General features: G+C 43.5%; 2 protein-coding genes across 5 annotated transcripts in view; one reads left to right on the top strand and one right to left on the bottom strand.

Annotated features, from left to right (window-relative positions):
• The window catches only part of OSTF1 (osteoclast stimulating factor 1), a 60607-nt gene extending 46492 nt beyond the window's left edge, over positions 1-14115 (bottom strand). The window contains exon 1 of the mRNA XM_017972926.3: positions 13869-14115. Coding sequence (XP_017828415.1) covers positions 13869-13902 — 34 coding nt within the window. The 5' untranslated portion in view covers positions 13903-14115. The remainder of the gene's footprint in view (positions 1-13868) is intronic.
• Positions 14116-14360: 245 nt separating this feature from the next.
• The window catches only part of NMRK1 (nicotinamide riboside kinase 1), a 31591-nt gene continuing 30183 nt past the window's right edge, over positions 14361-15768 (top strand). For all 4 annotated transcript variants that reach the window (XM_003731967.6, XM_078348684.1, XM_054254431.2 and 1 more), the window contains exon 1: positions 14361-14531. The gene's annotated coding sequence lies outside the window, so the exon portion shown is untranslated. The remainder of the gene's footprint in view (positions 14532-15768) is intronic.

Below are 15768 nucleotides of genomic sequence, written 5' to 3'. Positions count from 1 at the left end.
AACATTTTTTAAAGTGGCCTTAGTCTTGGTTCTTTATGAAGACACATGCTAGCAAGACAACATGATGATATAAATGTGCCCTTTATTTACAGCAGAACCCCTTTCAAACCTGATATAGAGACCAGGATATGCCCAATCAAAGCTGACCCAACAGATACACAGGAGCCAAGTTTGTACCTGAGGGTATTTTACTATTTCTAGCTAATACTAGAATGCTAGTAAAATAATACAAACTTTGGACACATGAAAAAGATTACAGAACACAAGAGGAAAAAGTAAAGAGCAAAGGACTATCAGTATCTTTGAAAATGGAGCCCCTCTTTGTTCAGAAAACAGAAGGATTCAAATGTTCTCATGTAGCACATCCAAGAGCCTCCACAAAAGTCTGTATCTCAAATTCTAACAGATCCAAAAAGAGGAAAACCAGTTCAGCAAGGCCATCTATGAGAAACTAACCAGGTATCCAAGGCATCTGTTTCTTCCAAGATCATCTACTCACTAAGACAACAGCCTTTAACTGAAAATTGTTTCCCTAATTCTATCCTCTCTCAAGTCACACCAGTGCTACTTCAAAATGTTGGTGCTGTGTTCCTCAGAGCCACATTCCTATCATAAAAGTGGCTTGCCTGGTGACCTGGAAATGTCTGACGGGATGCCACGACCCGCCACTCCATTCCAGGGCTCCGCCCAGACAGCCCAGGTGGTGAGTTCCTCCTCCGGCTTGGCCTGGTCCTGAGAGTTGAGATTGTTTATGAGAAGGACGGGTTAGGCAGAAGTCAGGAGAATCTGGAAAGACTGGAGAAGTCCAAGGGACTCCCAAAAAGGCCAGGGGAGAATTTTAACCCAAATAAATATCAAGGTATTTTCCCAAGTCAGCTAGGATGAGGAGTGGAGGAAGGGGAGCACAAGTGAATGGATTCCTTTAGGATTTCCCCAGAGAACGGCAAGGCCAGGCAAGTGAAAAGTTGTGGTTTCTGGGGCTGTAATTAAAATTGGGTAAATTATAGGCCCATTCTTGTGGAAATTCCCCTTTCTCCCTGGAAGGAATGAGAGTTGTGACAATACTTCTAATATCATATTCTTATCTTTAGCCTTGCCAGGGCCCCAGGTCACACCTACCCCTAACCTGCAGCTGCTCAGAGGCTTTTCTTTTCTTTTCTTAGTCTTACTGTGTCACCCAGGCTGGAGTGCAGTGGCCTGATACTAGCTCATTGCAACCTCTGCCTTCTGAGTTCAACTGATTCTCCTTCCTTAGCCTCCTGAGTAGCTGGGATTACAGGCTTGCGCCACCATTCCCAGCTAATTTTTGTATTTTTAGCAGAGACAGGGTTTCACCATGTTGGCCAGGCTAGTCTCAAACTCCTGACCTCAAGTGATCCATTTGCTTTGGCCTCCCAAAGTGCTGGGTTTACAGGTGTGAGCCATCAGGCCTGGCCTCAGAGACTTAAAAAAAAAAAAATTATTTTTCACTGATGGATGCCCAGAAGATCATTTTATCTTTTTATGAACACAAGCACATGAACAGAGAGGGAGGGAATGGAGACAACGGAATTTGCTCATAAACTTTTAGGAATGCCCCGTTCCCTTTCCAAGCCCTTGAGCCTGCAAACTATTTACTATTTAAGATGTGGATGGTGTGGCAGTGAGAATAACCTCCGCTCACAGAGACAGAAGAGAGAAAAACCAGTGCTCTCTGGGGCAGTGGCTTGCCACCAATATGCAGTGGTCATTTAAATTGTAGGCTTTCAGAATAATCACTAGCAATTTGCTCTCCTTCTATACCCACTGTCTAGATGTAGAAGTAACCTGCTGTCCCTTGCTATCTGTCCTAACAAACTGTAGTTCTTTACCTTTGGTTTAAAAATACTTAGTGGAAAACTAACACTTGAGCATTATAATAATTTTCAAATATGAATAGAATGATTTTTGTTTGTATTATAAAGCCATAGCAACAAAATTTATTTCCATAAGTACAATCCTATGTCCTTAAAACTGCCATTTTGGCTGGATGTGCTGGATCATGCCTATAATCCCAACATTTTGGGAGGCTCACATTGGAAGATTGTTTGTACCCAGGCGGTCCCACTATGGAGACCCCATCAGACCAGCCTGGGCAACATAATGGGACCCCATTTCTACAAAAAAGTTTTAAAATAGTTGGACTTGGCATCACATGCCTGTAGTCCCAGCTACACAGGAAGCTGAGGTGGGAGGGTCACTTAAGCCCAGGAGGTTGAGGCTGCAGTGAGCTATGCACCCCAGCCTGGGCAACAGAACAAGACCTTTTCTTAATTTAAAAAAAAAAGAGCTACTTTATCAGAATCTCTATAAATATGTTATTTTATTTAAAAAAGAAAAAAAAGAGGCTTTTGATTTCTGCCAGTATAACTGGCAGAGTGATGGGTAGGCAGAGAATCATTCTTAGTGGAAGACTAGTCCTCCCACTTCTAGAGAAAAGCTCTGAAAACCCTCCTCTCTGGAATCAAATACGACAATTTCTGTAAAGGATGGTCTGAATTTGAATCCATGGCTTAAAACTACCGCCTCCAAAAGAGATGGGAAAAAATGAGAGAAGACAAGAGGAACCTGAATGATATTTTACAGAGAATTTCTAAAATCTAGTAGAATACATAGTATTCTTATAACTTGGGTCTACAGAGTTGACGTTACTGAGTTATAACCAACTGTACGTTTTCCAAACAAGAGTCTTCAGGATCTCGATGGACATTCATGACAACCACATTTTGCAAGGGTCTCATTGGAATCTATGCATATAAAGCCCCAGACACATTCCTGCAGGGTGACCCCAGTGTTCTCTCTCTCTAGACAGCTGTAAGAAAAGAAAAAAAAAATGCTGCCCTACATTGCCAAAGCCTAAGTGAAATCAGATCAGACCTAATTATTAATACATTTCGTCCCCTTCCTAACCCTCATCCTATCCTTTCCCGTCTCTTTGTTGTTTCTCATGGAAATCTGGATGTACAAAAAGCCCTTTCTTGATGTGTTTAATTCTTCCATATGTTTCTATCCACATGCTGCTGAGCACTGAGAGTAGCTGGGAGTTACTCTCCAGACCATTGAAAATGGCCCCAGAGACCATCAAAAATAGCCCCAGTGTCTAGGAGAAGGAGCATGAGATGAAATTAGCCAGAAATGTGAGAAATTATTTGAGAGGCCAGTGTAAGGCCATGAAGAAGATTTAGAATCAGATTTAGCATGAGATGAAGAAACTAGCCTGGGCCACATGGTGAAACCCTGTTGTAAGTTCCTTCAGGCTGAAGGACCATGCCATGGACAGCATGGTAACCTCTGTGACCTGCACGTACACTCCAGATGAGTTCCTGGAACTAGAAAGTCTGAAGTAACTGGAAAACCACAACAGGAGAAGAAATTATCAACCCCTGCAGCACCTAATTAACTTTGAGACATTCTTCTATTGTTCCTTATTCCTCCCTCAACTGATAAGGACTTTTTAACCAACTTTGGTCAACCTTGTGACTCCAGACCCTAGGACCCCATTCCAGCTTGCAAAAACTGCCCTGAACTATAACTTCTATAACTTTCCACTGCCTACTCCAAACCTATAAAACCAAATCCTATCCCACCGCCCTCCACTGACTCTCTTTTTGGACTCAGCCCACCCATAGACAGCCATGTTGCTCATACAAAGGCTGTTTAGTGGCAGAGCTAAATGTTCAGAGTGCACATTTAACACCTGTCTCTACAAAAAATACAAAAATCAGCCAGGCATGGTGATGCACACCTGCAGTCCCAACTACTGGGAAGGCTGAGGTGGGAGGATCACATGAGCCCAGGAAGGAGAGGTTGTGGTAAGCCCAAGATCACTACCACACTCCAGCCTGGGTGACAGAACCAGACACTTGCCTCAAAGAGAGAAAAAGAAACAAAAGAAACTGAGGCGTAGAGTGGTCTAGTGACTTATAAAGGTCACCTAGCAAGCTAACTACAAACTTGGTGCTAATAGAGCTACTGCTTTAAAAAAAAAAAGTGGTGAGGGGTGGATGGCAGGAGGACTAGAAGTTCGTCCTACTCATAATGAGGTATGTCCAACCCTCATTAGACTTCTATGTTTAGAAAATGTAAAGTTGATTATAACTCAGTAACATCAACTCTGTAGACCTGAATATGTCTGTGGCTTTATATGCACAGATTCCAATGAGACCCTTGACAAATGTGGTTGTTCATAAATGGCCATCAAGACACTGAAGACTTGATGTCTGGAAAATGTAAAGTTGATTATAACTCAGTTTGTCATGGTCTGAACTAGTTTTTCAGGTTAACTCTGGCTGAGAAAGGGGTCCATTCTACTGGTTGGGGAGCTTAGAGTTTTATTTTGGATTTATACTTTAAAGCCCCAATATTTAGATACAGAATAGGTTTTCAAAGGCCTGAGGCAAGGACCAGAAGCCCTGTCAGAAGGGTTCCCTGAAAGTGGAAGCAGACAGTCACCATAGTAGTGACTCCTACTTCACATTTCAGCTTAAGATAGGCCCAGGTTCTAGAAGCAGTTGTTTGAATGACCTGAATGAAGAGAGATCAAAGAGAATGATTTATTCCCCAAAGGAAAAATATGGTTGAAAACAATTTGAAGTTTGGCACACTATTCAGAATATTAACTTTGATGGCAATGGTTTCTGTTGCAGTGTTTCATGGACACTTTCCTTGCCTGAAAAACCAGTAGGAATACCTGCAGATGAAGTCCTCCCAGGGCTAGCATCAAACAAATCTGAGCACAAATCAAACAAAACCATAAGCCCAAAAAAAACAGTGAAAGAATACATGCTAGCCGGAAAGTCCTGTGAACCTGGGTAGTCAACATTTCAGAGCTAAGCATAAGCATCTGGTTTTCAAGTAAGGAAGGATGAGACTCTGAGATCCTCCAAATCTTCTGGAGTCTAAGATACCTGCCAACTGTGTCTAAAACCTAGAGCAGCTTCTTTCAGCCAACATCCCTCTCACCCACACTTAGCGAGCTAGAGTTTGGAAGCATCTTCTCCCCAAACATGGATTTGATCAGGAAGTTCCTAGAAGTCACACAGACATTCCAGGATAACCTTCAGGTTGAAGTCATTTCTTTGTCTCACAGGAGTGAGTCTGGGCTGGGAAGCCGGGAATCCTAAAATGGAATCCATGAGTTTCTCAGAACCAAGCAAAATTCCTGGTGTAGGGATGCCACAGAGACCCTTGTAAGGGGCCTGAGACAGTCCCTCTAGCATGAGTATAAATTGAGTTGGTTAGAGGGTCTCCCATAATTTGAATTCAAATTGCCCTCAGGCTCCCTGAAAATTGGGAGCACCTGGCAGAAAAGATCCACATTAGATGCATTCTTGGATCCCAAGAATATAAAACCAAAATAGTTTATCAAATTATAAGGGATGCTAAAGAGTTTGAAAATTCCCTGCCAATCAAAATGCACAAATAGCTGGGTGTGGTGGCTCACGCCTGTAATTCCAGCACTTTGGGAGGCCAAGGCAGGTGGATCACAAGGTCAAGAGATCGAGATCATCCTGGCCAACATGGTGAAACCCCGTCTCTACCAAAAATACAAAAATTAGCTGTGTATGGTAGCAGATGCCTGTAATCTCAGCTACTCGGGAGGCTGAGGCAGGAGAATCACTTGAATCCCGGAGGTGGAGGTTGCAGTGCGCTGAGATCACCACTGCACTCCAGCCTGGTGACAGCGAGATTCTGTCTCCAAAAAATTATAAATATAAATATACAAATATCCCCCAACTCTTATCCCAAATGTAAGTTGAGAAATTTGCTTTGTGGCTTTCTAAAAATTCTACGGATGTGCAGACATAAAGTGGGAAATGACTGGAAGAATAAAAAGGAGGTGGCCACACCAGTCACACCAGTAACTTGTTTAATTGATTTGCAGTTGCTGAACCTCTTACGCTCATTCCTGTAGTAAACTAAACACCTACGGCAACTGTTAACACTCTGAGAAACAGATAAGCAATCTGTGAAGAGGGCTGATGTGTGCATTTAAATTCTTGCTTTCTGTGTGGAGCAATACCATTTTCACAAACTGTTACACTGGGTAAATGGGCTTCTCTTTAATTCAGAGAAAATTAGCTGGTTCACAGTTCTCTATGCACACACCAAATTTCCTTGTCTTCTCTGAAAGAAGCTTAGCCCTTGGACAAATGTGGGTAAGAGGATACATTATTTCAGGTTTGTCTGAATCCAATGACTTTTCTCTGTCTGCTGCCCAGCAAACTCTTAGCATTCAGAACTCTGCTTAAATTACTCCTGTTCCCTACATCTTCTCAGTGTCCTCAAGCTCCTTGCCCTTTGCTCCCCAGCTCTCTAATACACTTTGATAACATCTCCTATCACAAGCACTGTGATTTTTCTGTTTAAGACATGCTCATACCTTTTTGGTAGGGAAGCAAACTGGTAATACCTCGTTGAAAAGCAATTTGGAAATTTTTTTTTCCTTTTTCTTTTTCTTTTTTTTTTTAAAGATGGTGTTTCACCATGTTGGCCAGGTGGTCTTGAACTCCCAACCTCAGGTGATCTGCTCACCTTGGCCTCCAAAGTGCTTGGATTACAGGCGTGAGCCACCATGCCCAGCCACAATTTGGAAATTTCTATGAAAACAGCAGTGCACATACCCTCTGAAACAACAGATCCCACTGCCAGGACTTTATCCTGTGGATTTACACTTGTAAGCAACAATACTGTTGGGAGTCTATTTGTTATCACAAAAGATTGAAAACAATCCAGAAGTACATTAATTAGGGTCTGGTTAAATGAGCTCAGAATACCATGTAGTCATTTAAATGAACCAGGAAGTTCTCTAGGTTCTAATATTTGTATTGTTTGTTTGTTTATTTGATACAGGGTCTCACTCTGCTGCCCAGGCTGGAGTGCAGTGGCATGATCTTGGCATGCCACAACTTTGACTTCCCAGGCTCAAGTGATCCTCCCACCTCAGCCTCTCGAGTAGCTGGGACTACAAACACATGCCACCAAGCCCAGCTAATTTTTTTGTATTTGTTGTTGAGACAAGGTTTTACCATGTTGCCCAGGCTGATCTCAAACTCCTGGGCTCAATCAATCTGCTTACCTGGGCCTCCCAAAATGCCAGGATTACAGATGTGAGCCACTGTGCCCGGCCTGTAAATTTTTTTGAAACTCCTTTGATAGAGAATCTTGACAGCTCACTCCTATCAGCCCACTGAACGGTGTCTCTGTAATTTTTTTAAAATGTAGTTTGTCTTCCCCAGTCCATTAAGCAAGCAAGCACAACTTTGACAATGGGTTCTGTTATGCCCTAAGGTATAAGGTGTGTATCAGAAAATCTCACCACACTAGTCATGTAAGTCAAATTGTGGGAATGCTGAAACACAAAGGGAGGGGACCCCACTATTTCCAGAAGGGAGGAGTGCTGATCAGAGGCACACAATCTCCAGCCTTTGCTGCTTTGTAGCAAAGCTACAAGAAAAGCCCAATCATGCCTGTAATTCCAGCACTTTAGGAAGCCGAGGCGGGCGGATCACCTGAGGTCAGGAGTTTGAGACCAGCCTGACCAACATGGAGAAACCCAGTCTCTACTAAAAATACAAAAATTGGCCAGGCATGGTGGTGCACGCCTGTAATCCCAGCTACTCAGGAGGCTGAGGCAGGAGAATGGCTTGAACCCGAGAGGCAGAGGTTGCAGTGAGGCAAGATCGTGCCATTGCACTCCAACCTGGGAAACAGGAGTGAAACTCCATCTCAAAAAAAAAAAAAAAAAAAGAAAAAAAAAAGTCAGAGCAGGCTGGGCACAGTGGCTCATGCCTGTAATCCCAGCACTTGAGGAAATCAAGGCGGGTGAATCACAATGTCAGGGGTTCAAGATCAGCCTGGCCAAGATGGTGAAACCCCATCTCTACTAAAAATAAAAAAAACAGCCAGGCATGATGGCGGGCACCTGTAAATCCAGTTACTTGGGAGGTTAAGGCAGGAAAATCACTTGAACCCGGGAGTTGGAGATTGCAGTGAGCTGAGATTGTGCCACTACACTCTAGCCTGGACGACAGAGCAAGACTTCGTCTCAAAAAAAAAAAAGAAGAGTATACAAGTGCTGGGTGATGTGCCTGACATAAAGGGCCAAATAAATGATCATCCTCATAATCATTCTAAAATTTTCAAGATGTTTCTCAGACTTTATTCTGCCATTGTGTATAAAAAGTATCAAGTTTATAAATGAAGACTATTCATGTGCATATTTCAAAGCCAATCTCATCTGCTCAGTTTTGATTAATTCCTTTGTTGGGGTAAAAAAATTATACAAAAATTGAGTTCATTTTATATAAAAGCCTTTTTCTCTCAAAAATGTTATTTAAGCAGCATGTATATGATGTATTTTAAGGTTTATATTTTTTACTCTGAAAAACAAAAGAACCCAAAACACTAACATTTGCTTCTTCAAAGTTCCATGAATTTATCTTTACAAGGCACATGAAATATTTATGTTCCTTTACTTCCACCACCAAAATCATTATGCCATTTGGAAGAAATGTCCAAGGTCAGATATCAGGTTTCCAACTATAATACAGGGTTATCAAAACTGCTTAGAATGAGATGATTCTATGGTCCAAATCTCATTCAGTATCTTTGGCCCATCCTGACTCAAGTCTCAGAATAAAGTATTTTTTAAAAAGATTTTATGAGAACAAAAGTTCTGTTTTCTACACTCTAACAAGCCAGAGAGATTTACCCTAATTGAACTGCAAGTCTTTTAAGAGTGGCTGAAAACAACATAAATGCTCTATGTGTAAAACTGGGAGGTTGTACTCATTCAGAAAAAGGAAAGGAGGGCCCAGCCAGGATTGGTGGGGAGCACCTATAATTCTGGATGCTCTGGAAGCTCAGGCAGAAAGACCACTTGAGCCCAGGAGATCAAGAGCAGCCTGGGCAACAGAGCAAAACCCCATCTCAAAAAGAAAAAAACAAACAACAACAACAACAACAACAAAAAAAACATAAAGAAAGAAAGAGGGTACCATAAAAAAATGAGCTGAAGACTTTGAAATTGCAACACATCTTAGTAGAGTACCATGGTGGCACAGCTAACAGTTAAGGGAGAAAGTTTCAGTGACAGACCTCGTATGGCCAAACGATTCTACAGAAACAAAATCGGTAAGCAAGGTAAGGTCAAACTGTAACAGAATTGATTTTTCAAGCAGAATGTTGGCAGTACCATATAGGCTTTCAGAAATATATGCCAACCAACAGCAAGACATTTCAAACAGAAGCTGAGATACCTGAGGTTAACTGTTTTTATTTTCTTTTTTGAAATGAAAGGGATGTGAAGAAAAAAGACACCTGAAAGAATATTCAGCCAAATATAAAGAGTGATTATCAGTAGATGACAGGGATTATGTATATATATATATATATATATATATATATTTTTTTTTTTTTTTTTTTGAGACGGAGTTTCGCTTTTGTTACCTAGGCTGGTGTGCAATGGCGCGATCTCGGCTCACTGCAACCTTCGCCTCCCAGGTTCAAGCGATTCTCCTGCCTCAGCCTCCCAAGTAGCTGGGATTACAGGCTTAAGCCACCGTGCCCAGCCTGATTTCTATATTTTTAGTTACATATTTATTATTTATCTTTACCTTTTTCCAAATTTTCTAAAAATAAAAAAATTACTCATATTTTTAATTACAAGCTTTTTTTTTTTTTAAACAAAATAAATAAGATCAGCCATCCAGTTGTAGATATGGGACACTCTAGGTAATATCTGTAGATATATATGTCTTCCCTATAAGACTCAGGACCCTCGTGAATGATACCTTAGGTTAGTGTTCCTTGGAACCCGTGTCTAGCACAGGGCCTAAAATATGAGCTACATTTATTAAGAAACGTTTGTTTAGCAAATGAATTCTGAGTATGTCCAAAAACCCAAACAAGGTAACCCTGATTTATCCTCCAGATGGTACAAAAATGACTAGGATCTCCCACTAGCATCTGCCCAAGGACTTCCCTGTTGGGGATATGATGATCAGCCAGAAAGATGCTATTAGCCTGCATTATAGCTTAATGTCCGTTGCTTCTAATATCTTCCAGTGAGTCCTTTGTCCTTACTCACCTAGCTCCTTTCCTTTTAGTATTGTCTACTGAACTGAGCCAAGCTGTTTTGCCCAAATCTTGCTCTGAAAGAAGCTATAAGAAAAACGGCTAGGGGAAAAAAAAAAAAAGAAAAACGGTTAGGGTGTTCAGTCTTGTATTCTGCTACAGCTATCCAGGCCACTCCAACACTTTAAGAGAACCCACAGGAAAAATCTGTCTCAAATCTCAATGCCATTAAAATACCTACTTTTCAGAGCAAATAACACATTTTAATTTTATGAGCGCTATGAATCTTGAAATCTTTTTTCTCTCTGCTTGCAGCTGAGAGCCAAATCTGCAGTGACCTTACTACATGCATTGTCTATTAGCTAGCTTTTCCTCGTTTCATCTTATTATTCTTTCCTTCCTCTAGATGACCTTGCTTTATCTTTATTTTTTCTCTCTCTCAGATCATGTATATTTTTAGAAGTCCTTTTGGCATGAGGTAGGGTATAAACAAACCATAAAATTAAATACAACCCCAAAGCCCCCAATCCCATGCTGTCTTTGGAGATTTTTATCCATGTAGCTTGCCTGCAGGACAAGAACGTAAAACAGCACCACTCTCCTTGCTGTACTAACCAGTGGGTGACCTGTATGTGCATTTGTGACAAAGAAGGTCTGAGGACCAGAGGACCCTTCCTTTTCACTTCCTGACCACTGCCTCTAAAATACACATAACCACCAATGTGAATAGAGCACCATGACTTAAGGCAAATGGTTAAGAGTGCAGACTTCAAAGCCAGACCACCTAGGTTTTAATCTGCCTGCCATATCCCCCATTCTAACTGCTGACTTTACACAAGTTAAATAACATTTGTGTGCATCTTTATTTCCCCATCTATGCAACAGGAATAATATAATGGTACTGACCTCATAAGACTGTTGAGAGCAACAAATGCATTAACACATGTAAAAGTGACTAGACCAGTACCTAACACACAGTAAATGTGGTACCATACTATAATAGGACACTCCTGTTTTTGTTTTTTGTTTTCTGTTGAGACTGGGTCTTGCTATGTTGCCTAGGCTAGTCTCAAACTCCTAGCCTCAAGCAATCTTCCCACTGCAGCCTCACAAAATGCTGGGATTACAGGCATGACCCACTGCTTCTGGCCATCGCTTTAGTTCAAGTCTGATTCACAATAATGTTTCTCACTGTAAATTACTAAACTAACAAACCCATTTGTGTCTGAATCTCATTTATAAATTAATGTTGATCCAAAATTTCCTGTATCCTGAATCAAGGACCAGAGAAAACAAATTAAAATAAAATAAAATGCGGAGTTCCTTCTAAACACCAGTCATGTTTAACCATAGTTTTCTGATATGAGAAAGCAGATTCCTGGGAATATATCCACAATTAGTAACAGGATTATCCCTAAACCCCTAAGTTTGCATGAATACACAAGTATACGCTACTGTGTGCACACACATATACCTGCCAAAGTCCCTCCATTTTCAACACAGACATCATTTAATATGCCTGAAGAGATTAAAAAAAAAAAAAACTCATAAACTATTTCTCAGGGCATTCTTTTTATGGAAACAGAGTCTCCCTGTGTCACCCAGGCTGGAGTGCAATGGCATGATCTTGGCTCATTGCAACCTCTGCCTCCCAGGTTCAAGCAATTCTCCTGCCTCAGCCTCCTGAGTAGCTGGGATTATAGGCGAGCACCACCATGCCCGGCTAATTTTTTTTTTTTTTAGCAGAGACGGGACTTCACCCTGTTGGTCAGGCTGGTCTCCGTATCCTGACCTCATAATATGCCCGCCTCGGCCTCCCAAATTGCTGAGATTACATGCCTAAGCCACCGCGCCTGAAAAATAACGTATTTCAACAGGCAGCTGGTCAGAAAAAGATAAAATATTGTTTAGCTATCAAAGAATAACGCTGCATTGTTAGATACTTGAGGTCCTGATTTGCACCTGAGTTTAGAAGTTTAGAAAGCTACTTCATATATATGCACTGCTTTTTTTTTTTTTTTTTTTTTTGAGATGGAGTTTTGCTCTTGTTACCCAGACTGGAGTGCAATGGCACGATCTCGGGTCACCGCAACCTCGGCCTCCTGGGTTCAAGCAATTCTCCTGCCTCAGTCTCCCGAGTAGCTGGGACTACAGGCGTGCACCACCATGCCCAGCTAATTTTTGCATTTTTAGTAGAGACAGGGTTTCACCTTGTTGACCAGGATGGTCTCGATCTCTTGACCTCGTGATCCACCCGCCTCGGCCTCCCAAAGTGCTGGGATTATAGGCCTGAGCCACCGCGCCCGGCCTTTTTTTTTTTTTTTTTTTTTTTTGGAGACAGGGTTTCACCAGGTTGGTCTTGAACTCCTGACCTCCTGATCCACCCGCCTCGACCACCCAAAGTGCTAGGATTACAGGCGTGAGCCATCGCTCCAAGCCTACATAAGCTCTTAAAATGGAAATTTCTCATCAGATTCCACACCTAATGCAAAGCAGAGCCCAACTCTAGCTGTGCCCCATCTTTGTCCCGGGCAGAGCCAGTCTCGGTAACTTCCTTCACACTCAGCCCACCAAGATGTAAGTCCTCAGTGAAGGACTATTCCACATACTTACGTACATGATTATCAAATAAAGAAACTTCATACTCCAACTGTAGGAACGCAAAGAAAGAAAACTAGGAAAGTATGAAAGCTGCAGAGTTTAGGAAGATCAAGGAAAAAAAAATCACTGAAACTCTTATCTCTTGCAACAAAAGTTACTTCAAAATTTGATGTAAATGGATTAAATTTCAGCATTTCGCTATACCGAAATTACACGAGATGGGAAGAAAAAACCAAGAATACATCGGAGCCACTTATCTTCCATTTCCTGCATTTCCCTTAAATACCTACCCAAACGAATGCACCTAAGAGTTGTTACAGTATTGACATACTCAGTCCTTTCTAATTACCCACCCAAACGAAAGCGCCGAAGAGTATGTTACAGTTTTTAATTAGAACGTCTCTTTTATAATTCTCTTATTTCTGCATATCACAGAAAATATTCTAAGAACAGAACAAAAGTGAACAAGGACAGTCCGCCAAGAAAACCGCTTTGAGAATTTAGTAATCTCAGCCCTCAGGTTTAGCTCGCCAAAGTCTTTGGGAGAGCGAAGGAAAAGATGATATAGCTACACTTCCGAATAGCAACAGCTGAGATTACTGCCGCATGCTAGATTCTTTCCACAGGGAGCGCGAGTACAGGGTTTTCTAAACGCTCTTCCCAAGATCCCGAGGTCAGTTTCAAACGCGGCTCTTCAGTGAAATCCCGGAGGAGGCTCGCTCGCCCACCCCACCCTGCAAGCATTGCACTTCCCGTTCACTCTGGCCGGTCAGGAACCCTAAATTGACAGTAACAAACACTGAGAAAAGAGGAAGTGGCAAAAGACCATTTCAAGACATTTTTTAAAGGGAGATCAATGGCCCTGTCTTTCCGGAAAACTTCCATGGGACGCTGCCACACACCCTCTGAAAGTTTCAGCGAATGACAATGTTGCAAAAGTGAGGCTGACTCCCCTTTAAAATACATATTTTTTAATCCTCGAAATCCTCTTGGTATCAAATCGATCCTTCCCCCTTAACAGCGACTGCAGCAAAACTAAGAGCCCCCATCCAGCTGGGGCGGATCTCGGAAGCCAGGCTCGGGGCCGGGTGCGCACCGGGTCCTCCCTGCCAAGCGGCAGAGGAGGAGCCGGCACCGCGGCGGCTGGAGGACCCGGCGAGCGCCTCCCTCACCTGGTTTGACTGGTTTCGGTGGCGGCTTCGACATCTCGCTTCCTGGAGCTGCAAATCCTTAAGGCCCCGCAGAAAAGTCCACCAACTGCCGCCACCTGGAACTCCGGGCACCCCGAGGTTGCTTTTTATCTGGCTTACAGCCGTGCGCCTCAGGTCCGGCGCCCACCCTAGGCTGAGAGACGAGCCGACGCAGGCAGAGCGGCTCCGCAGAGTTCCCCGCCCCGCGGCCGCCAGAGCCGTCGAGAGCGCGCGCCAGGACGACGAGGAAGTGGACGCCGCCTCGCCGAGCGCTAATTGGCTCCCGAGCTGGCAGCTTCGCCGCAGCGGGAGCGCAGGCGGCGCGCACGGCGGCGGAACCGGTCGGAGCGGAGCGAGGGTGAAGCGGGCACGCGTCAGGGCCGGCCGGGCCGCGCGCGCCCCCGATAGGGAAGGGCGGGAGCCGGGCAGGGGCGCGCGCCAGAGGCCAAGCTCGCCGGAGCTCCGCCCCAACGGGGACTGGAACCCGGCGCTGAGCCGGATGGAGTGGGGCCTCCGGTGGCCACCTCTAACCCGGGAGGGCGTTGGCCTCTCGGGGAGCGAGCTGCGGGTAGTGGCGCACTGGGGACTGGCAGCGCTTGGCCGTCGCCTCTCCGCTGTGTTTGGGAGGACTCGAACTGGAGCCAGGTGAGTGCGTACCTGCTCGCCACTACCGCGCCGCGCCGCCTCGCTGGGGCCTGTAGGTGTCTCTATAGGGTTTCTGTGCTGGAGCCCGGGACTTGGTTGCGCCCTGAAAGCCCTGCCGGGACTCCTGCCACCTTCACAGAACTGATAGATGGCCTGCCGAGGAGGACGTGGACTCCTAATGGCGTGGTGCTCTAGCGCCCCGGAAAAATCCTGAAAATGGGAACGCTGCCTCCCAGAGACCGCGCAGTTGGGAGAAGTGGCCAGGATCTTGATCCTCGCGACTCGAGAGGGTCTCATTCCTCTAGCTTTGGGGCGATGAACTACCGCCCGCCTGCTGCCTGTTATTCTAAGGCCTGCTAAGAATTTTTATTTTACTTTTTTTAATGGTTGAAAAGAAATCAAAAGAAATATACTCTGTGGTACGTGAAAATTACGTGAAATTCCGATTTCATTGTCCGTAAAACTTTACTGGAACACGGTCACGCTCATTTGTTTCTGCGTTGTCTGTGGCGGCTTTCGCATTACCTGGCAGGGTTGAGTAGCAGCCGTCAAAGCCCAAAGCATTTCCTACCTGGCACTTTACAGAAAAAGTATGCCGACCCCTGGCCTAGCGGATTCAATCTTCGGTGGGAGGAAAGAACTGGAGCACACAAGGAAGCCAATAGCATAAATTCAAAGTAATAGTCAATATGGTAAACCAATTGTATATTTGGGGAAAGAAAAAGCTATTTACAAAAGAGCCTATATAAATGAAACCAACGGGGGAGGGGCATGAATGGCGTTTTCAAAAACCCCAGCCTTGAGGGATTTGTTTACCAAAAGGGAGCAAAGTTTAAACAATAGTAGGAAAAGGCTGCCCTATCTCCTGGAAGAAGAGAATTAAAATAGCTGTTGTATAGAATACAGAGTGACAAGTCCTGGAAACATTTTCCTCTTTTTAAAATATCGGACTGTCCTGTAGATACATTTGAAGAGCACATTTAGCAGGAACATTGTCATCTGTCTTTCAGACCATTTGCATTAGTGAGTTGCCCTCTTCCTTACAATCTGCTGATTCTGCACATGCCACTTCTGAGCATTCTGTAATTTAGAATCCAAAATGTAAATATTTAGTAGTGAAATGAATCAAACATAATTAACACATATGCATTATGGAAAAATCCCAACATTTTACTTAGCATTAAAAGTGTAAGAAATAAAAATTAGTCATTTTACGTTTGCTATTGGCTTAGTTTGT

This window comes from Callithrix jacchus, chromosome 1, assembly GCF_049354715.1.
Source record: "Callithrix jacchus isolate 240 chromosome 1, calJac240_pri, whole genome shotgun sequence".
Lineage (NCBI taxonomy): Eukaryota > Metazoa > Chordata > Mammalia > Primates > Cebidae > Callithrix > Callithrix jacchus.
Note: the sequence above shows the minus strand (reverse complement) of the source record. Positions and strands in the feature narration are given on the sequence as shown.